Source organism: Pristiophorus japonicus, chromosome 11, assembly GCF_044704955.1.
Source record: "Pristiophorus japonicus isolate sPriJap1 chromosome 11, sPriJap1.hap1, whole genome shotgun sequence".
Lineage (NCBI taxonomy): Eukaryota > Metazoa > Chordata > Chondrichthyes > Pristiophoridae > Pristiophorus > Pristiophorus japonicus.
In genome coordinates, this window is record NC_091987.1 from 207,342,068 (window position 1) to 207,364,909 (window position 22,842).

Consider the following 22,842-nt stretch of genomic DNA (forward strand, 5'->3'; position numbering starts at 1 on the left):
ATCCCGAGGTGTAATAGGTGCTTCGTAAATGCAAGTTCTTTCAATCGTATTAAATCGTAACATCGCCATGCAAAATTCCTGTATCTGTTATTTTAACACATGTGCTAACCTGTCGATTTTAAGATGGCGGACAAAATAGTTTCATAGAAATACGTCAAGCCTTCGCATGGTAATATCACACGGCATCATTTCATTGATTAAAGGTGGATGAATGTCCATGTGATGGCCCTCCTCCTGCCCCATCCCAGCAGGTTACCAACACTGTTAGCCATCTCCAACATCATTAAAGCAAAACTGATAGTTACAGCAAACAGGAAGCAGTTGATTGGATTTGTACCAGTGCACAGATGTCGTTCCGCATCAGGGCCCGTTTGTGTAGAATCTCACGCTGCAAGACAATGAGCAGGAACAGCAGACCCAGCATCAGGTATCCAAGGTTACTCAGGATGTTGTTAAATGCACTGTCAGAGGAAGAGCACACAAGTTAACTCCGAACACACAAGTGGAAGAAAGTGATTAACAAACAGTACAGGGTTTTATAACAGCCAGCCACCAGATTGCATCAGATTAGAAACATAGACATAGAAACATAGAAAATAGGTGCAGGAGTAGGCCATTCGGCCCTTCGAGCCTGCACCGCCATTCAATGAGTTCATGGCTGAAAATGCAACCTCAGTACCCCCATTCCTGCTTTCTCGCCATACCCCTTGATCCCCCTCGTAGTAAGCACTACATCTAACTCCTTTTTGAATATATTTAGTGAATTGGCCTCAACAACTTTCTGTGGTAGAGAATTCCACAGGTTCACCACTCTCTGGGTGAAGAAGTTTCTTCCTCAATAGCAAGAATGTCCTTTCTCAAGTTAGGAGACCAAAACTGTACACAATACTCCAGGTGTGGCCTCACCAAGGCCCTGTACACCTGTAGCAACACCTCTCTGCCCCTGTACTCAAATCTCCTCGCTATGAAGGCCAACATGCCATTTGCTTTCTTAACCGCCTGCTGTACCTGCATGCCAACCTTCAATGACTGATGTACCATGACACCCAGGTCTCGTTGCACCTCCCCTTTTCCTAATCTGTCACCATTCAGATAATAGTCTGTCTCTCTGTTTTTACCAGATTATGTTGTGGATAGTAGTTTACATTTCTTCAGCAGCATCTCCCAAACCCGTGACCTCCACCACCGAGAAGGACGAGAGCAGCAGGCGCATGGGAACACCATCACCTCCATGTTCCCCTCCAAGTCACACATCATCCTGACTTGGAAATATATTCCTTCATCGTCGCTGGGTCAAAATCCTGAAACTCCCTCCCTAACAGCACTGTGGGAGCACCTTCACCACACGGACTGCAGCGGCTCAAGAAGACAGCTCACCACCACCTTCTCAAGGGTAATTGGGGATGGGCAATAAATGCTGGCCTTGTCTTGGCTAAGATCATGCGTAACTGACCTGACAGGGGAGTAACCATGACCCCAAAGTGGTTCTCCCTGGATCAGGAAGGTGGTTCTCCTATGCTTTTTGGAAATAGGAGGTGGGTGGGGTGGATTGACCCATCCACCTCCACGGAGGTGTGTGGGGGGCCTGACCCATCCACCTCCATGGCACGAACCTGGTATTGCAGTACTTCCAGGAACGGTGCAGTGGCTCTCGGCCTTTTGGCTAAGAGCATTGGCGCAGAGTGATCCTTGATGTGTACAAGGTGACCTCTGGCGTTTGTGATTTGACAAAGAATTGGAAAGATTGGCTACGAATTAAAAAAAAAATGCTGGCCTTGCCAGTGATGCCCATAGCACGAGAATGAACAAAAATATTTTAATCTATACAGGCTGTATTATTCCCCGTAACATTCACCCAGAACAAAGCCCAGGACAACAGATTCAATCAGGAGAGCTACCCCGACAAACGTCTCCCGTGCCTCGGTACCATTGTGTCAGCTCGTGTCCTGTCAGCCGTGGCTCAGTGGGCAGCACTCTTGCCCCTGAGTCAGAAGATTGTGGGTTCGAGCCCTACTCCAGAGGTTTGAGCACAAAATCCAGGCTGACACTCTAGTTGCAGTACGGCAGGGAGTGCTGCACTGTCAGAGGTGCTGTCTTTCGGATGAGACATTAAACCGAGGCCCCGTCTGCTCTCTCAGGTGGACATAAAAGATCCCGTGGTATTACGAAGAGCAGGGGAGTTATCACCGGTGCCCTGGCCAATATATATCCCTCAATCAGCATCACTAAAAACAGATTAATTCACTTTGCATCCAATTTCCACCTTTCCATCACCTTCACATGGTCCATCTCCGGTTCTTCCCTTCCTTTCCTCGACTTCTCCATCTCCGGGGATAGGCTTTCGGCCAGTATCCACTATAAGCCCACTGACTCCCACAGCTACCTGGACTACATGTCCTCCCACCCCACATCCTGTAAGGACTCCATTCCATTCTCCCAGTTCCTCCGTCTCCGTCGCATCTGCTCTGACGACGCCACCTTTCACACTAGTGCCTCTGACATGTCTTCCTTTTTCCTCAATAGAGGATTCCCCTCCGCCGTGGTTAACATGGCCCTCGACCGTGTCCGTTCTATTTCCCGCACCTCTGCTCTCACCTCTTCCCCTCCCTCTCAGAGTCACGACAGGGTTCCCCCTTGTCCTCACCTTTCACCCCACCAGCCTCCTCGTTAAACAGATCATCATCTGCCATTTCCGCCACCTCCAGAGTGATCCCACCACCAATCACATCTTCCCCTCCCCTCCCCTATCAGCATTCTGAAGGGGCCACTCCCTCCGCGACAACCTGCTCCATTCCACAGTCACCCCCAGCACCCCCTCCCCTTCCCACGGCACCTTCCCGTGCAAGCGCAGGAGATGCAACACCTGCCCTTTTACCCCCTCCCTTCCCACTATCCAGGGCCCCAAACACTCCTTCCAGGTGAAACAGCGATTTACTTGTACTTCTTTCAATTCAGTATAGTGTATTCGCTGCTCACGATGTGGTCTCCTCTACATTGGGGAGACCGAACGTAGATTGGGTGACCGCTTTGCGGAGCACCTCCGTTCAGTTCGCAAGCGTGACCCCGAGCTTCCGGTCGCCTGTCCCTTTAATTCCCCGCTCCATTCCCACTCTGACCTCTCCGTCCTCGGCCTCCTACACTGTTCCAATGAAGCTCAACACAAGCTCGAGGAACAGCACCTCATCTTTCGTTTAGGCACTTTACAGCCTTCTGGACTCAACATCGAGCTCAAAATTTTCAGAGCGTAACCTCTGTCAATCTTTGGCTCCTTTCACACCCGCCTCCGCACCCCCCCACCCCACCCGAGTCAGTTTCTTTCTTTTTTAAATTTTTTTCTCCGTGTCGCTAATGGCTCCAGTTCTGATGAAGGGTCATCGACCGAAACATTAACTCTGTTTCTCTCTCCACAGATGCTGCCTGACCCGCTGAGTATTTCCAGCATTTTCTGTTTTTATTCCAGATTCCAGCATCCGCAGTATTTTGCTTTGTACTAAAAACAGATTATCTGGTCATTGTCACAGTGCTGTTTGTGGGAGCATGCTGTGCACAAATTGGCTGCTGCATTTCCCACAATACAGCAGTGACCACACTCCAAAAGTGCTTCATTGGCTGTAAAGCGCTTTGGGACATCCTGAGATTGTGAAAGGCGCCATATAAATGCAAGTCTTTCATTCATTATTTCAGCATGGACACCACATCAAATTATCACTGCACAGCAGACAGGGCCGGTGATCACTGACCTTAGGACCCCCAGGGGGTGGGCACACAGGAAGTTGTAGTAACAGATATCCTGATTCCCTGTGATATTGAACACCTGTTGGAGGAGAATGATGAATGAATCTGTCAGCAAACTCCTGTTGTCTTGGACATCGGGCCAGCTGATCACGCGGGACATAGAAGACACCAACGCTTCGGCTTCCCGATAGGCACGACATTAATGTCGTAAAATAACTGGGATCGCAAAATTCCAGGCTCAAAACTAACAGATCGCGGGATAAATTTTGCATGGCTCCACTCCTGGCATGAAACCTTCTCAACGGGAGCCCGGATTGGACAGTCAGGGGCGGAGGATGATGCGTCTGCCTCACAGAGTTCCTGATTTTCCAGTCATTAAAATTATTCAGCGGAAAACCAGGCCTTAGCGAATGCCTTCTGGAAATCCAAATACACCACATCTACTGGTTCCCCCTTATCCACCCTGCTCGTTACATCTTCAAAGAACTCCAGCAAATTTGTCAAACATGATTTCCCTTTCATAAAACCATGCTGACTCTGCTTGATTGAATTATGCTTTTCCAAATGTCCTGCAACTGCTTCCTTAATAATGGACTCCGGCATTTTCCCAACGACAGATGTTAGGCTAACTGGTCTATAGTTTCCTGCTTTCTGTCTGCCACCTTTTTTAAATAGGGGCGTTACATTTGCGGTTTTCCAATCCGCTGGGACCTCCCCAGAATCCAGGGCATTTTGGTAGATTACAACCAATGCATCCACTATCTCTGCAGCCACTTCTCTTAAGACCCTAGGATGCAAGCCATCAGGTCCAGGGGACCTGTCCGCCTTTAGTCCCATTATTTTACCTAGTACTACTTCTTTAGTGATACTGATTGTATTAAGTTCATCCCGCCTTGTAGCCCCTTGATTATCCACTATTGGGTTGTTTTTGTGTCTTCAACCGTGAAGACCGATACAAAATATGTGTTCAAAGTGTCTACCATTTCCCTGTACCCTAGTCTTATCCTCGAGGGGATCAACATTTACTTTAGCCACTCTTTTCCTTTTTATGTACCTGTAGAAACTCTTACTGTTTTTATATTTCGTGCTAATTTACTTTCATAATCTATCTTCCCTCTCTTAATCAGTTTTTTAGTCGTTCTCTGCTGGCTTTTAAAAGTTTCCCAATCCTCTGGCCTCCCACTAGTCTTGGCCACATTGTATGCCCTTGTTTTCAATTTCATACCATCCCTTATTTCCTTCGTTAAACCACGGATGGTTATCCCTTCTCTTACAGTTTTTCCTTCTCATTGGGATATATTTTTGGTAAAATTTATGAAACATCTCCTTAAATGTCTGCCACTGCTCATCAACTGTCTCATACTTTAACCTATTTTCCCGGTCCGCTTTAGCCAACTCTGCCTTCAATACTTTGTAGTCTCCTTTATTTAAGCTGAGGACACTGGTTTGAGATCCAACTTTCTCACCCTCCAACTGAATTTGAAATTCAACCATGTTCTGGTAACTCATTCCTAGAGGATCCTTTACTGGGAGATCATTTATTAATCCTGTCTCCTAGCACTGGGGACTCGCAAATCCAGGGCCAAAAGGTCAAGAACTTTTTGTACTGCACTCCCAGTTTGATGACATCAGAGAGAGCACTTTCAGTGCTATCATGTCCATGGTGTCACCAGGACTTCCTCCGTCAGTTGAGTGCTGGACTTGGGATCAGAATACCTGACCTTTGCCAATTGGAAAATACATTACTGAACAGTCCTGGCACAGAGCTGTGTTCAGACCCTTCAATGGCCCACACCCCAACGATTCACACCCCCGGCCCCTTCCCCAAGTGTATGGGTGTCATGGGAGTGTGGAATGGTGTGAATTCATTCAGCTCCTTACCGTCTGATATGTGATAACCAGTTGAATCACCGGCAATGCGTAGAAAACTGCTATCGTCGCGATATTCCTGACAAGTGAAAGATGATAAAGTCAATTCTTAATGTACTGGCACATTGCTTCAGCCTCCTGAGATTCAACTGATAAAGAAGCTTAAGTCACACGGACTGATGATATTTGCTCTCAGATGTCGATATTTATCCCTAAAATACATCCAGGGCTTGCAATCTCCCTTGAAATATTCTGTGAAAGCAACCCCAACAGAATCACAGCGAGTCACATAGAATCATAGAACGATCATCGTCATAGGCAGTCCCTCGGAATCGAGGAAGACTTGCTTCCACTCTAAAAATGAGTCCTTACGTGGCTGAACAGTCCAATACGAGAACCACAGTCCCTGTCACAGGTGGGACAGATAGTCGTTGAGGGAAGGGGTGGGTGGGACTGGTTTGCCGCACGCTCTTTCCGCTGCCTGCGCTTGGTTTCTGCACGCTCTCGGCGATATAGCACAGAAGGAGGCCATTCGGCCCATGGAGCCTATGCCACCTCTTTGGAAGAGCGATCCAGTTAATCCCATTCCCCTGCTCTTTCCTCGTAGCACTGTCATTCGTTTTCCCTTCAAGGATTTATCCAACTCCCTTTTAAATGTTAGTATTTTATCTGCCTCCATTACCCTTTCAGGCAGTGCATTTCAGATCCCAACAACTCGCTGTGATTAAAAAAGGTTTTCTCATGTTGCCTCTTGTTTATTTGGCAATTATCTTAAATCTGTGCCCTCTGGTTATCGACCCTTGTGCCACAGTTTCTCCTTATTTACTCCATCAAACCCGTTCATGATTTTGAACACCTCTATTAAATCTTCTCTTAACCTTCTCTGCATTAAGGAGAACAATCCCAGCTTCTCTCCACAGAACTGAAATCCCTCATCCCTGGTCCCACTCCAGCAACATGGTCACTGGAGTGAATCACATGGTACAGGATCCCGCGAGTGAGTCACATGATAGAGAATCGCTACAGTGTGAGTCACAAGGTGCTGGCATAAGCCTCCTGCTACTCTGACATTGAGTTCCTAGAATCATAGAATGGTTGCAGCACGGAAGGCAGCCATTCGGCCCATCGAACCCATGCCGACTCTCAACAGGTCCCACTTCCCCGCCCTTTCCCCGTAGCCCTGCAAATTTTTTTCCTTCAGATACTTATCCAAAACCCTTTTGAAAGATAAGATTGAGTCTGCCTCCCCCACCCTTTCAGGCAGTGCATTCCAGATCCTAACCGCTCGCTGCGTAAAAAAGTATTTTCTTACATCACCTTTGGTTCATCTGTCAATCACCTTAAACCTGTGTCCTCTGTTCCTCGACCCTTCGGCCAATGGGAACAGTTTCTCTCTATCTACTCCGTCCAGACCCCTCATGATTTGGAACTTCTCTATCAAATGGCCTCCGAATCTTCTCTGCTCCAAGGAGAACAACCCCAGCTTCTCTAGTATATCAATGTAACCGAAGTCCCTCACTCCTGGAATTGAATGGTGATATCTCTCTCTACCATTTTGTAATATCAGAAACCCTTTTGTGTGACAACAGAAAAGAGCGCACAAGATGACAGAGCTCCCTCTCATGAAGAGATGGTTGGAACAACCCTTCCTCCCCACTCACACTGTTCATTTAAAGTTCCCGCTATCAGCTAATGAATGCTGCACCCATCTCAGAAGCAATTCTCCCGTGTCCCATTAGCTGTACGCCTTAAATAGCCAGCCTGCCTTTCCTCAACTACGATGAAGCCACGAGTAACACAAGTCCCACATCTGTGGTGCCCTTTCACCAGGTTACATACATGTCTGTCTCACGGGCTACTGGTTTTATTAACTCTCTGCTCAACGGCTGTCCCGGTGGCCTCGTTGGTAAATTCGCCACACGGTGAAAATCCTAGATCTGATCTGCAGTCTGTACTAAGTTTGCTGATCCCAGCCACAGCTGTACTGCAGCATAATTGGGGCTCTTGAGCAAGGAAGGCATGAAAAATCTGCCAGAGTTCTTAACCCTCATCACTGTACTGGAAATGACACATGTTGGATGCAAGAACATAAGAAGTAAGAGTTGGAGTAGGCCATTCGGCCCCTCGAGCCTGCTCCGCCATTCAATAAGATCATGGCTGATCATCTACATCAACTCCATCTTCCCGCACTATCCACATATCCCTTGAGTCCCTTAATATCCAAAATCTATCGATCTCTGTCTTGAATATACTCAACTATTGAGCATCCACAGCCCTCTGGGGTAGAGAATTCCAAAGATTCACCACCCTCTGAATGAAGAAATTTCTCCTCATCTCAGTCCTAAATGGCTGACCCGTTATTCTGAGACTGTGACCCCTGGTTCTAGACGGAGAAACATCCTCTCTGCATCTACCCTGTCAAGCCCTGTAAGAATGTTATATATGTTTCAATGAGATCCTACATTACAACAGTGTCTACACTCTAAAAGTACTTCATTGGCTGTAAAGTGCTTTGAAATGTCCGGTGGTCATGAAAGGCACTATATAAATCCAAGTCTTTTTTCTCATTCTTAAACTCTAGGGAACATAAGCCTAGTCTCCTCAATCTTTACCCGTAGGACAATTCACCATCCCAGGAATCAGTCTGATGAACCTAAGTTACTCTCTCTCTAAGGCAAGTATATCCATCATTAGGTAAGGAGACCAAATCTGTGCACACTACTCCAGGTGTGGTCTCACCAAGGCCCTGTACAATTACAGTAAGCCTTCCCAGTGAAGAAAGGCTGTGATGGCCCTCCGTGGTTAAATAGCCTGCCCAAGCTCATGAACAGCGGCTACTTGGGCAAACACTTCAGGGCGGACGGTGCTCCCGAAACAATATCCCAGCTGGAATTAGTCTTCAGGGGTGGGACAAGGAAAATGAACAACAACCAAAACAACTCAGCGAATTCCCGACGTTAGAAAAGGAACTAACCAGAAGTAGATTTTGTATTTTTTACTGAGGACTCGCTTGTCCTTCCGAGCAAGATCGGAGACGTACAGAAACTTCTGCAAAGACACAAAGAAAGAAACAATTTTTCAGAAAAAGGTTTGCTGCTCTTTTCCAGCGTGTGGTCTGGTCCTGGGAATGTCGAGCGACGTGCAGACTGCAAAACGTAACACAAGCATTGTGGGTCACAGTGCCCGCTTTCAGCAAATTAGAAGCAGATTCAACATCTCACCACCGACCTTTCTGGTTCACGCACAGTTAGGTTCTGAACGTGTGTTGTATCTCAGCAACAACCTGTAACTGAAATACATTTGGGGGGGGGGGCGGGGGAATGTGGGATATTACCGTGACAATCAGCAGGAACCCTGGAGAAGTGGCATAAATGGACGCTATGAATTATGGAACTATTCATTCCAGACAATAGAATTGAAGAACTTAAATTACACCAGCCCTGACTCACTGCGTAGCATTCTCACGCCTGAGTCGGAAGGTCATGGGTTCAATCCCTAATCCAGGGGTTTAAGCACATAATTTCAGCTGCCACTCCAGTGCAGTACTGAGGGAGTGCTGCACTGTTGGAAGAGCCGTCTTTCAGATGAGACGTTAAACCGAGGCCCTGTCTGCTCTCTCAGGTGGACATAAAAGACCCCACGGCACTTTTTGAAATAGAGTAAATGAGTTCTCCCGGTGTCCTAGCCAACATTTATCGCTCAACCAGCAAACAGATCATCCGGTCATTATCATATTGCTGTTTGTGGGAGCTTGCTGTGCGCAAATTGACTGCCGCGTTGCCTACATTACAACAGTGACTACACTTCAAAAAGTACTTCATTGGCTGTGAAGCACTTTAGGTCGCCCTGAGGTCGTGAAAGTCGCTATATGAATACAAATCTTTCTTTCACCAAGTTGCTCCAAGTTCTAAAGTGTTTTTAAAATCAGTTGTATAGCACTTTATTTTAAATGGGTTAGAGCCTCAATCAAAATAGTGAAGGAGTTTCGAAGGAACGCATTGTGCCCTGCTACACTGGTTTCTCTGCGTCTAATCTCACGGGACTGAGAGTACTAATAAACAAAGTTAATGTTTGGCAGTATTTTGCTACTGGCAGAACACAGCTGTTAGAGGATCTTGGCTCTAAAGCAAAGGAAGACAGATAAGGAAACCAATAGCACAATAACAGGGGATACATAACCGCATAAGAACATAAGAATTAGGAGCAGGAGTAGGCCATTCGTCCCCTGGAGCCTGCTCCGTCATTCAATGAGATCATGGCTGATCTTCTACCTCAACTCCACTTTCCTGCACTATATCCATATCCCTTGATTCCCTTAATATCCAAAAATCTAGCGATGTCTGTCTTGAATATACTCAACGACTGAGCCTCCACAGCCCTCTGGGGTAGAGAATTCCAAAGATTCCCAACCCTGAGTGAAGAAGTTTCTCCTCATCTCAGTCCGAAATGGCTGACCCCTTATTCTGAGACTGTGACCCCGTGTTCTAGACTCTCCGGCCAGAATGGTGGTAGTTATGTTACTGGACTAGTAATCCAGAAGTCTGGGCTGGTAATTCAGCAGAGAACGTGAGCTCAAATGCCACAATGGTAGTTGGAGAATGTAAAAGAAATCTCAAAACAAAAAGCCGGTGCCGGTAAAAGTGTCAGATTGTCATAAAAACACCAACTGGCTCACAAATGCCCTTAGGGAAGGATACTTGCTATCAGCCCCATACCAATGTGGTTGACTCTGAACTGCCCTCTGAAGTGGCCTGGCAAGCGAATCCATTGTATCCGTGTCAGCCGTGACTCAGTGAGTAGCACCCTCGTCTCGGAGTCAGAAGATTGTGGGTTCAAATTGCACTCCAGGGACTTGAGCACAAAAATCTAGGCAGATGCTCCAGCGGAGCGCTGCACTGTCAGAGGTGCCATCTTTTGGATGAGACATTAAACCGAGACCATGTCTGCTCTCTCAGGTGGATGTAAAAGATCCCATGTCACTATTTCAAAGAGGAGCAGGGGAGTTATCCCTAGTGTCCAGGGGCCAATATTTATCCCTCAATTGACATAACAAAAACAGATGATCTGGTCATTATCACATTGCTGTTTGTGGGAGCTTGCTGTGCGTAAATTGGCTGCTACATTTCCTACATTACAACAGTGACTACACTCCAAAAGTACTTCATTGGCTGTAAAGTGCTTTTGGACGTCCGGTGGTTGTTAAAGGCGCTATATAAATGTCTTTCTTTTTAAATGCCAGCCCTTCCAACGATGCCCACATCCCGTGAATGAACATTTTTTAAAGAAGCTGTACGGTGAATTTAAGCACACACACCTTGGTTCTGATGACATTTTTATCGGAGTCGATGTCTGCCAGCGTGTCGTACTCATCTTCCTCGATGGAGCTGAGGGAATCGAGGCGTGGTCGGATCACGTTCTCTAGTGGCCGTTCTGTGAAGGGGCAGGAAAGGTTAACGAAAGGTCCGCGTGCACAAAGCATTGGGGCCGCAAAGTACTCTGTTCACAGGAGGAGACAGAACAAATATCCTTGACAAAAGCATCACCACTGCTCACACTGTCCAGAGGCGCAATGGGCTGGACGCGGCAATGCCGTGGAAAAGTACCAACTCTTGTCTGGGGTACTGCTCCAGGGGGTGCTATCTAATCTCTAAACTCTCACCGTTACAGCCAATCTTCAGGTCTGATACTGGGCAGTGAACACTGGGGCAGGCTGTTTCACTGTGGTGGCATCTCAATCAAGCAGATTTAGTCCTCACCTCCCCCCCACATCATCATAGGCGATGCCTCGACCGAGGATGACTTGCTTCCACACCAAAAGGGATGAGTTTGCAGATGTTTCAATGAAGAACCCGATATTCCAGTCCTGAACTCCAAGGGTGGAAGATGTCTGTGCGTGGATCTTTTTTAACCTGGGGTGGCCGTTGCACACCAGCCACCACACGGGCTTGACAGAGCTGGGTCTTTGTCCAGTGGCAAGGGTTAACCAAGACGACTGGAGACCTGCTCTGCTGCACGGACCTAGTGCGTGCACATATCGCAGTGTGGGCTGGGCCCGTGCTGCCCCTGGGCCCTCGCCTCTTCTGGGTCCAATACGCACTTATCCAGCACAATCGGGAACAGACTGATTTCCACCGCTTTGTACGCCAGGGGTCAAAGGCCAAATGCAGCTCACTTACTGCCATAGATCAGCGAGCTCGGCACAGATCTAGGATTGAACCTTGGATCATCCTGGTCTGGCTGGATGTTACGCTTCTTTTTCCTGAAGGTAGCCCTAAATAACACATAGCTTGCACACTAATATTCAGGAGTGTGTAGAGCATGCATTAACATTCATGAACTCAATGCTGTGCACGTGTATGGATTAATATTCACGTGTTTGTCTTAATTTCTCATGTACATCTGAGACTCTCCCAACAGTTCAAATCCAATGCTGTTCAGGGTTTTAACTTGCTCTAATTGACTTGCGTTGATTAATGAGTCATTTCTTTATGTTCTATTTTTATACAGCTGTTAGCCCAGTTAATTAAATGGGATAACAGAATATTGCATTTAATCTGGTTTGATTTCCACTAATATGATGCTACCTTATGTCCTACACTGCACTGAGCTCCTCGTTCAGATTTATTGCCGAATTGTCTACAAACAGCTTGAATCAACATGTCAGTCAGTGGCTCAGTGGGTAACACCCTTGCCTCGGAGTCAGAAGGTTGTGGGTTCAAGTCCCACTCCAGAGACTCGAGCACAAAAATCTAGGCTAAAACTCCAGTGCAGTGCTGAGAGAGTGCTGCGCTGTCAGAGGTGCCATCTTTCTGATGAAATGTTAAACCGAGGCCCTGTCTGCTCTCTCAGGATGATGTAATAGATCCCATGGCACTACTTCGAAGAAGAGCAGGGTCCTGGCCAATATTTATCCCTCAATCAATATCAATAAAACAGATTATCTGGTCATTATCACATTGCTGTCTGTGGGAGCTTGCTGTGCGCATATTGGCTGTTGCGTTTCCTACATTACAGTAGTGATTATACTTCAAAAAGTACTTCACTGTTGTAAAGCACTTTAGGATGTCTAATGATTGTGAAAGGTGCTATATAAATGCAAGTCTTTCTTTTAAAATATTTGCTCTTAGCCAAATCATAAGAAGGTTATTTTGTGTTGTAGTCAAATGGTTCTTAAGTGTGAACTACAGGCAGTTTGTGTAACACATGTCACATGTGCCTCATGGGTTGGACTGAGGTTACCCCATTCCGTCACCTGACTCTACCAATGAAGGACCTCTGGAGACAAGTGTTGAGAAAGCTACATAACTAGTCCTTTGAAGAAATTTGTTTTCACGTTTGTATTTTGACTCCCAACATCCGCAGAGATTAGATCACCATGGATACAGGGCATGCAGGGAGTGGCCTCAACACTTGATTTGAGGTGAATTTAAGAACCCAATTGAACATATCCTTGGAAAGGCAGCAGACATTCACTCTGTAGTATTCTCGGGTAGACTGTGACCTCTAGTACAATGCACCTGATTTTACGACCTGTAACATAAGAGCCCATGGATGTTTAGGAACAGGAAAAGCCCATTAGTCCCAACAAGCCACTCCCTTTTTGGAAAGATCAGACCCAACGACCCAACTTCTTCACACAAAGGGTTCTCAGAATGTAGAACACCACAAGGCAATAGCTGCCGAATCAGTTGCTAGGTTTAAAAGAGAGATAGATGCTTACAAGAGTATTAAGGGAGAGGGAGAGAGAGTAGGAAACGATAGAGTTGCCATGGCCAACAAAATGAAGGTGCATCCTCAATGGTCGGACAGCCCTGCTCCTGTTCTTATATTCTCACCATCTTCTTCAACTCCTCCCCTCTCCAGGAATCCAGTTGTCTCTTGAAACCTGCTTACAGCATCCATTACAATGGTCGTCCCCAGTAACTTATCCCACACTATTACCCATTGGTGAAAAGGTTCCAACTGACTGTCCTTCTGACTGACTGCCTTGGATGGAATATAAGAACAGAAGAAATAGGAGCAGGAGTAGGCCATACGGCCCCTCGAGCCTGCTCCGCCATTTAATACGATCATGGCTGATCCGATCTTGGACTCAGGTCCACTTCCCTGCCTGCTCCCCATAACCTCTTATTCCCTTATCGGTTAATGTTGGAGAGAAATTTCTTAACCTATAACCTTTGTAACTTTTATAATGTGTAGCCAGCTCCTCTGTCTTTCTCTGATGAATTATGGGACAAGGAGAGTAGTCAAGTAAAAAAAATGTATACATAAGCAAAAAGCAAGTATAGTCTCAAGTCCGGTGACCCTGAGTCATGAAGATAGGGGAAGTAGGGAAACGGACGGTTGGAAAGGCAACAGATGTATCCTTGTTTTGCTGCTGATGCGAGGAAAATAACTCCACTTATGTGTGCGTATGCTAGTTAACCTTTGACTTACCACAATGTAAAGATAGATTGTCATAGCATTACCATATAGGGTAAGACGTTACAAAAATGTTAGATAATTGGACAATGGTGTAAGGGGGCGGGACCGCCCCCAAAGGTATAATTGTAACTTGGAAACTTCGCTCGGGGAGAAGGTGTGGTGAAGCTGCGGAGTTTCCCCACTTCTCCCAGAGCACTCTGTACGAATAAACTGTGACGTTTTCCTTCACTGTACTCGGACTTGGTGTGGAATTTATTTCCCTTACAGTTAAGAAACTGTCTATCTCTGTTTTAAATTTATTCAATGTCCCAGCTTCCACAGGGAGTACAGCGTAGGTTTACCAGAATGAAACCCGGACTTCAAGGGTTACGAAGAGAGATTACACAAATTAAGATTGTATTCCCTAGAATTTAGAAGTTTAAGGCCAATATTCCTCCCTCAACCAACACCATCAAATATACATCATCTGCTCAGTTCATACTGTGGCACGCTAGAAGACATTCCAGATTAAGAATTTAGAAAGTTAAAGGATGATCTGATTGAAGTTTCCAGGATATTAAGGGGAACAGATAGGGTAGATAGAGAGAGACTATTTTCACTGGTTGGGGAGTCTAGGACTCGGGGCCATAGTCTGCAAATTAGAGCCAGACCTTTCAGGAGTGAAATTAGGAAACACTTCTACACACAAAAGATGGCAGAAGTTTGGAACTCTCTTCCGCAAACGGCAATGGATGCTAGATCTATTGTTAATTTTAATTTGGAGATTGATAGAAAGGTATTAAGGGATATGGGCCAAAGGCGTGTATGTGGAGTTAGGTCACCAATCAGCCAGGATCTCATTGAATGGCGGAACAGGCTCGAAGGGCTGAATGGCCCCCTCCTGTTCCTATGTTCTTCTTACAACTAACTTCCTCATTTTTAACATGTGTATCCTGGGATTTGATCCCTTCAGCAACTTTGTGAATTCGCTTCATAACCTTGAAATTATTAAAAACATAACCTGTGAACGTACCCTCTGTCTAAACACACCCCTCACCAATTTAGAGTCAGTTCCCAACGAGAGTACTACACAGAGGGTCTGCTGCGTTTACACTGTGCCGTATTTCTGCGCTAGGATATTTTGAAATCACAGCGATCCATATTTAGCACACAGACTTAGCAGGTTCAATCTTGTACGCATCAGCAAAATCCCAACTCAGCGGGTACCCCACGGGCCGATGCACGCAGCAGGCTAAGTTCATATAGCATTTATTTTAGTTTCTTTACCCCCTCCCCCCCCCCACTTCCCCCCTCCCCCGCCCTAATTTCCTCCCCTCCTCCCTTCAAGACACTGAGTTTTACTGGGTAAGGTTCCAGTCGCAGGCAAAGCCAGCGTCCGTAAGCAGACAAGTAAGCGTCAGCAGGCTATTCCACCACAGGGACCATCATATTTTAGCCCTTGACTAATGTCCACGCATACTTGCTGGAGAGGTAGATGGGGGTGACAACCAAGAGTTGGAGCCCTGGCTGATTTTAGCCCTCCCTAGCCCAGAGGTTAGGAGCCCAACTGCGATCAGATAACTCGGCACAAACCTATTTCAGTTTTCAATCCAACCTTTAAAAACACAGAGCAAAAGGTGGCTGGAGACAAAAATGTATTTTGACATAAATCCCCAATCTCGTATTACTTTAAAATAATAGGTACTTAACCCTTGAAGTGCTGCTCAATGTTTCCACTAATGTTGTTTGGCTCCTTGTGGCCCCTTTAAGGTGCCGCGTGGCCCTTTTAAGGGGCTGCACGGTCCATTTAAAATATCGCGCATGCGCAGTTGATACATTGAAAGGCCGGCTGCGTGGGACCCCTGGAGCGCTGTGCAGCCGTGCAGCTTGAAGGGAATGTTGGGGCTGATAGCATGAACATTCCTCACATGAAACTGCTAAGTCTGTGCTTCAATAGGGAGCAGTGGCCAGGAGCGATTGGAGAATCTGGGGCATGCCGATCAGATAGTGTCCACATCATCTCACAGTGATTCTGTCGTGATTTTGCGGAAAATAAGTTTTTCAACTATTACAAAAGGCACTACCGATATCGAAACCCCTCAGACGAATAGAGAAGCTCTGTCGTGTGAACTGTTCTTGACCTATTGAGTAAAAAGCAATTTTATGGAACTTTAAATGAGTCACTTGGTGGAGGGGGAGAAAAAAAAGTGACTTTGGTTAGTTTGAAATGTTGTTGGCACATTCTTGGAACCGGGCAAATCAATCGCTTTAGCGCAGATCTCCGTATCATCACCGCATAGATCCTGAACAATAATGCTCGAATGGCCTTGGTGTGGTTGCCAAATCCGTTTCTTACTTTCTCTGCCGCTCTGCCTCGTTAGCTAACCTGTCTTTTGAAAACCCATGCTTGGAATATCCCCCCCTCTGTCCCCACCCGCCCCCTCATCACCTCTTCCTGGTTTAATTCATCTTGTCCCGCCCTTTGCCCCTCGAGTTTGGTTCCTCAATCATGAACAAGGGAAGTGAGTGAGGACACGCATCTCATTTACACAGAGACTAGTGCTGCAGTGAGGAAAGGAACGCATCACATGGCTGACCCAACAGTCACAGATCATCATCATCATAGGCAGTCCCTCGAAGCGAGGATGACTTGCTTCCATGCCGAAAAGTAATGAGTTCACAGGTGTTTCAATGAAGGACCCAATATTCCAGGTCCCGAACTACATGTTGAAGGGTGGAAGATGCCTGTGCGTGGATTGTTTTAACGTGTGGTGGCCGTTGCACACTAGCCACCACACGGGCTTGACAGAGCGAGGTCTTGGTCCAGTGGCAAGGGTTTAACCAAGCCGACTGGAGACCAGCTCTGCTGCACGGGCCTAGTGCGCAGACATATCGCAGTGTGGGCTGGCCCGTGCTGCCCCTGGGCCCTCGCCTCTTCTGGGCCCTGAACCCGCGCCTCTCCTGGGCCCCGATCACATCCCTCTACGAACTCTCGCTGCACCTGCCCGCGCTGCAGTCAGCTGTCGCCGGATACAGACCAGATAGCTCCCACACCCCACAATGTTTTCTCTTCAGTGAATAATCTGGTGGTGAAAAACCTTTGTTCAAAATAATAAAAAGAAATTCCTACAACAGACTGGGATCAAGCCTGGAACCCTCCTGGTCTCTGCGGTTGGTGTGAGGGGATCTTTATTGGTCAAAGTGGTCAGCCGTCTGTAACAACTTAACCTGCCAACAGGTGTATAATCTGGGGCTGCCACTCTGGTTGGACGTCTTCCCAGAGGATTCATCACATGACCTCCTGGCTCCAACAACCCTACACAATCACTATCATCATGGGCAGTCCCTCGGAATCGAGGAAGACTTGCTTCCACTCTAAAAGTGAGTTCTCAGGTGACTGTACAGTCCAATACGGGAATTACAGTCTCTGTCACAGGTGGGACAGACAGTGGTTGAAGGAGAGGGGTGGGTGGGGAGTCTGGTTTGCCGCACGCCTGTTTTCTGCACGCTCTCGGAGACGAGGCTCGAGTTGCTCAGCGCCCTCCCGGATGCTCTTCCTCCACTTTAGGCAGTCTTGGGCCCGACACAATCAAACAGTCCTTTTACCCCATTCCCAATATTTCCCTCAGCAGAGCGGTCAATAACCAGGGGGCATACATTTCAAGACATTGATAGAAGGATTAGAGGTGAGTTGAGGAGAATGTTTCTCACCCAGAGGGTGGTGGGGATTTGGAACTCACTGCCTGAAAGGGTGGTAGAGGCAGAAACCCTCACCACATTTAAAAAGTACTTGGATGTGCACCTGAAGTGCCGTAACCGATAGGGGTACTGACCAAGAGCTGGAAAGTGGGATTAGGCTGGATTGCTCTTGGTATGGACACGATGAGACAAATGGCCTCCTTCTGTGCCGTAAATTTCTATGATTTTATGATTTCTATAACTAATAAATAAGTGTTCAAAGAATAGGAACAAAAACATTTTTTTATGTCCCTGGGATTTTCCCACTGGTTTGCTCACAGACGTGCCCGGGAAATTAAGAGCATAAGAAATAGGAGCAGGTGTAGGCCACTCAGCCTCTCTAGCCTGCTCCGCCATTCAATACGAGATCATGGCTGATCTCCGACCTCAACTCCACTTTCCCGCCTAATCCCTTGATTCCCTAAGTGCCCCCAAAAAATGAATTAATCTTTCGTCCCTGGAGAGTTGGCAACCCTACTGATTTGACTGATTAGAATGCTCAATGAAATAATCTGAAGCAAACTCTGGATTGTGCATTGCGATGCTGTAATGATGTGAGTTGCCACCTTACCCATGTAACCGTAGGTTGAATCTGATTCCATGCTGTCTGTGATCGCCTCAGATCCAAGAATGGAGCCATTCTCTGCAACAACCAATGAAGATAAGTCTCTTAGATTTACAAAGTACTTACAGCACGGAAACAGGCCATTCAGCCCAACAGGTCCGTGCCGGTGTTTATGCTCCACTCGAGCCTCCTCGCCCCCCTTCTCCATCTAATCCCATCAACACGTTCTTTTCTCCCTCATGTAATTAACCTCAGTACTTGCCCCCACTCCTCCCGACCTTAGCCCCAGTGAGTGCCACAGTTTAAAAAAAATTATTTATTCCCGGGATGTGGGTGTCGCCGGCAAGACCAACATTTATTGCCCATCCCTAACTGCCCTCGAGAAGTTGCTGGTGAGCCGCCTTATATAACTGAGTGGCTTTCTAGGCCACTTCAAAAGGGCCATTCTCCATGAGTGAGCCTATACGGTGAATGGCATTTGGCTATTCAACCATACTGGCATCGCGGGCAAACCCTGTACTCATCGAATGTCCACACACACACACACACACACACACACACACACACACAAAGCTTCCACAAGGAGCTACCAGACATTGATCAGGAACGGGAACCTGAACTGATTTTCACCTCCCCCCCCCGCCCCCGCTAGCAATTGCAGAGCCAGTACTGATGCCCCAACTGAGATCACCAATGCGACACTATCTGGGAGAAGAACCTGGAACCTTCCTTGTCTGTGGATCGATCCGTACCAGCTCAGCTGGTGCAATTACCCCAAAATAACCATTTTTAAATTCATTCACAGGATGTGGGCGTTGCTGGCAAGACCAGAATTTATTGCCCATCCCTAGTTGCCCTGGAGAAAGTGCTGGTGAGCCGCCTTATACAACTGAGTGGCCATTTCCGAGGGCAGTTCAGAGTCAACTACATTGCTGTGGGTCTGGAGTCACAAAAATGCGCAGACTGGGTAAGGACATTAGTGAACAGATGGGTTTTATACGTAGTTCCATGGTCACCATTACTGACACTGGCGATTTATTCCAGATTTATTTAATTGACTGATTTAAATTCCTCAGCTGCCATCGTGGCATTTGAACTCAGGTTTCCGGAGTGTTAGTCCCGGTTAATTAGTCCATGGATTACTAGTCCAGTGCCTGATGGAGTGCTCGGTGAAAGTAAGCAGCTTCCTACCTCTCTGGGGAGGTAGTACAGGTGGGGCCTAACCAGGGAACAGGAATTCGGCTAAACCCAAAACTGATCCAAATAATCCCAATCCCAGGATTGGAATTCAAGGTGCCATTGATACTTTTATAGAAACCAGGAACAAATCAGATTTCTCGGGAAATCTATCGTGCGTTGATCCAGAGTAAGCCGTGTTCATGCCCAGAGCGTTAACCGTGCTTCCTCTTCAAGATTCGATAGAAAGGTGCTCACATAGGGGGAGAAAGTCGGAGCGTTTGCCCCTCCCGTTAGCGCCTTCCGGGGGGGGGGGGGGCGCTATCGGGGCGTAAACGACTTTTCACCCGGGTACAGCGTGCCGCAAACGACTCCCGCGAAGTTTAGCGGCGGCGGTAACCGGCAGCGCCCCGTTTCGTTGCGCCTGCGATGACGCCGAGACCCGTTTTCGCCCCGGTGGGAAAATTCGGTTGCGCCCCCTGAAGCTCGCAGGGTACCCAAAATTTAAAGGGGGAGGTGGCGAATTGAAAAATAATGGCCGACTTAACGGTCGCGGCCTGCTGGATCGCGGGGTGCGTGCTGCGATCTTCCAGCCCCGGTCCTCTGCTTGTGTATCAGGCTGAGGCCACGGCACCCCCACTCCCTGCTGGTCCAGGGATGGCTCCGTTTCTCCCCCGCGGAGTCGGCAGCTTGGTCCTCCCCTTGAATGAAGGGGAGGGCCCGGTTTGTGCGGTAGCGCTACGCGTCCCGCTGTACCCTTCGCGGAGTCCTTCCGTCCAGCTCACGCCCCACAGAGCGAGTGCAGCACGCTATTTTGCGCTCCACTTGCTCTGTGGGGGGGGGGGGGGGGGGTGGCGGGAACCCGAATTTAGATCGCGGGGCAGGACTTCTGCGCCCGACGACGGAAATCCCGCCTCGCGGCTGTTACCGCCCCCAATCGGGGCGCTACGCAATTTCGGCCCCAGAGACTTTTGCAGTTATTGTACAATATTACAGTAAAATACACTGGCAAACATGAAGGTGCTTTTGGATAACTCTTGGATTTTATAAACCTGCACTAGTAATCCAGAAGCCTCGGCTAATAAGAACCACGGCTGGTCGGGAATTTGAATTCAGTTTGAAAAATTTGGAAATAAAAAGCTAGCATCGGTAAAAGTGACCATGAAGCTGCCGGATTGTCATAAAAACCCACCCGGTTCACTAATGCCCTTTAGGGAAGGAAATCTGCCGTCCTTACCCGGTCTGGGCCTATATGTGACTCCAGTCCCACACATCAACTTGGCTGCCCCGTGAAGTTGTGTCACTCAGTTGTGTCCAACCACTACAAAGAATACGGGTCGAGCAGAAGGCCGACCGCCACCAACTTCTCACGACATGTAGGGCCGTGCAATAAAAGCCGGCCTTGCCAGCAGCGCCTTCATTCCCAGAATGAACTTTTAAAAATGGTCCATTATTGGAGACTCCACTCCAGTGTTGCTCGATGGGAGCGTGGGTTAGAAAATCGGGCACGGAAATCGCTGGTCTTAGTGATCGGAAAACTGGAAGCGTCTCAAATCAGGCATGCTGAGCGCCATACCCGATTCACTGCTCCGCACTGGCGTTAAGCGAGACACAGCGGTGAGAGCAGAGCTTGCCCCGATACACTTAGCATTAGCCTTAATACGTCATTAATAGTTGGTCTTACCAAAGGAACCGTAACTTTGACACGCTGAACTTCCGGTGTAGAGATCAGAGCTCTGCGGAGTGTAGCTACCAGCTGAAATGGAACAAACCACTGGGTTTTAAGTAATGCATGAAAGGAAACATATAATTCACCTCTGGGACCAGGGTTCTAATCCAGTCCAGACTGTTAACGTGAAGGGCTCTGCTGTCTACCAGCTGAAAACTTGACGGAGGTGAAATTGGTCCTCGCCAGTAACACCAACCAGCAATTACGAATCGACAGCCCGTTCTACCATCACTTCAAAGGAAAACAAAATCAGTAGCGGTGTGCATGAGCTGCCATTCCAGGGACTTGAGCAGATCAATCTAGGCTGTCACTCCCAGTGCAGTGCTGAGGGAGTGCTGCACTGTCAGAGGTACTGTCTTTCGGATAAGGTTTTAAACCGAGGCCCCATCTGCTCTCTCAGGGGGATGTAAAAGATCCCATGGCCCTATTTTGAAGAAGAGCAGGGGAGTTATCCCCGGTGTCCTGGCTAATATTTATCCCTCAATCAACCGAACAAAAAAAACAGATGATCTGGTCATTATCACATTGCCGTTTGTTGGGAGCTTGCTGTGCGCACATTGGCTGCCGCGTTTCCCACATTGCAACAGTGACTACATTCCAAAAGTGCTTCATTGGTTGTAAAGCGCTTTGAGATGTCTGGTGGTCGTGAAAGGTGCTATATAAATGCAAACCGTTCTTTCTTTCAATTTGCTATCGTCCATTTTGCGGAGACAAATTTTACTATGTGAAATGAGCTTGGGGCAGCCTTAGCCCAATTCCTAGCAGGCATGGACCTACAGCACAAAACTGCCCCTTAATGAGGTGCCAAATTGGCAACTGCATTTAGAGGCCACATTGTGGCTGGTGCAGAAACTGGAAACATCTCTCACTTGTGCAGTAGGAATGCGCTCCTAAGGTTGTGGCCAAGGCCCATCATTACGGCAGGGTATAAGGAGCTTTCCTCTGCATTTAACTTGACCTGGAAGTGCTTGATGCTGACATTGAGGGTCCAAAATGGAAAGTTCTCCATTCCCTGGTATTAACATTGCTCACCCTACTGTACGCAAAAAAACAGTTGGACCAAAAATGGCATAAATCTTGTGCATTTATTAAAAAAATTCCAATTACTAATTTCTAGATTAACCATTAGCGCATGATCTGCGTTGGCTATGCACTGAAACAATGAATGTCCTATCTTGTGGTCTAATTGGCCCGTGAATGGGCCAGGAACCATCAGATGAAGGGACATGTGCCAGGTCCACATGGAGTCAATCAGGGCCTTCACAAAAATGTAATTGACCCCCCCAATAAATTAATTACCAAGGCACAGCACCAACGTATACAGCTTCAGACTCAAGACATAGAAACATTTAAAATAATGAAAGGGATAGACAAGATAGAGGCAGAGAGGTTGTTTCCACTGGTCGGGGAGACTAGAACTAGGGGGCACAGCCTCAAAATACGGGGGAGCCAATTTAAAACCGAGTTGAGAAGGAATTTCTTCTCCCAGAGGGTTGTGAATCTGTGGAATTCTCTGCCCAAGGAAGCAGTTGAGGCTAGCTCATTGAATGTATTCAAATCACAGATAGATTTTTAACCAATAAGGGAATTAAGGGTTATGGGGAGCGGGCGGGTAAGTGGAGCTGAG

General features: G+C 47.4%; 1 protein-coding gene across 3 annotated transcripts in view; it reads right to left on the reverse strand.

The window, feature by feature from the left end:
* sidt2 (SID1 transmembrane family, member 2) overlaps positions 1-22,842 on the reverse strand; it is a 94,849-nt gene that overhangs the window by 23,147 nt on the left and 48,860 nt on the right. For 2 of the 3 annotated variants that reach the window (XM_070894466.1, XM_070894465.1), the window contains exons 11-17: positions 21,171-21,242; positions 18,317-18,388; positions 10,919-11,034; positions 8,579-8,652; positions 5,617-5,683; positions 3,741-3,814; positions 338-461 (exon numbers count right to left, since the gene is read on the reverse strand). In XM_070894466.1, the coding sequence (XP_070750567.1) occupies positions 338-461; positions 3,741-3,814; positions 5,617-5,683; positions 8,579-8,652; positions 10,919-11,034; positions 18,317-18,388; positions 21,171-21,242 (599 nt within the window). The remainder of the gene's footprint in view (positions 1-337; positions 462-3,740; positions 3,815-5,616; positions 5,684-8,578; positions 8,653-10,918; positions 11,035-18,316; positions 18,389-21,170; positions 21,243-22,842) is intronic. The other variant, XM_070894467.1, reaches the window with a different exon arrangement.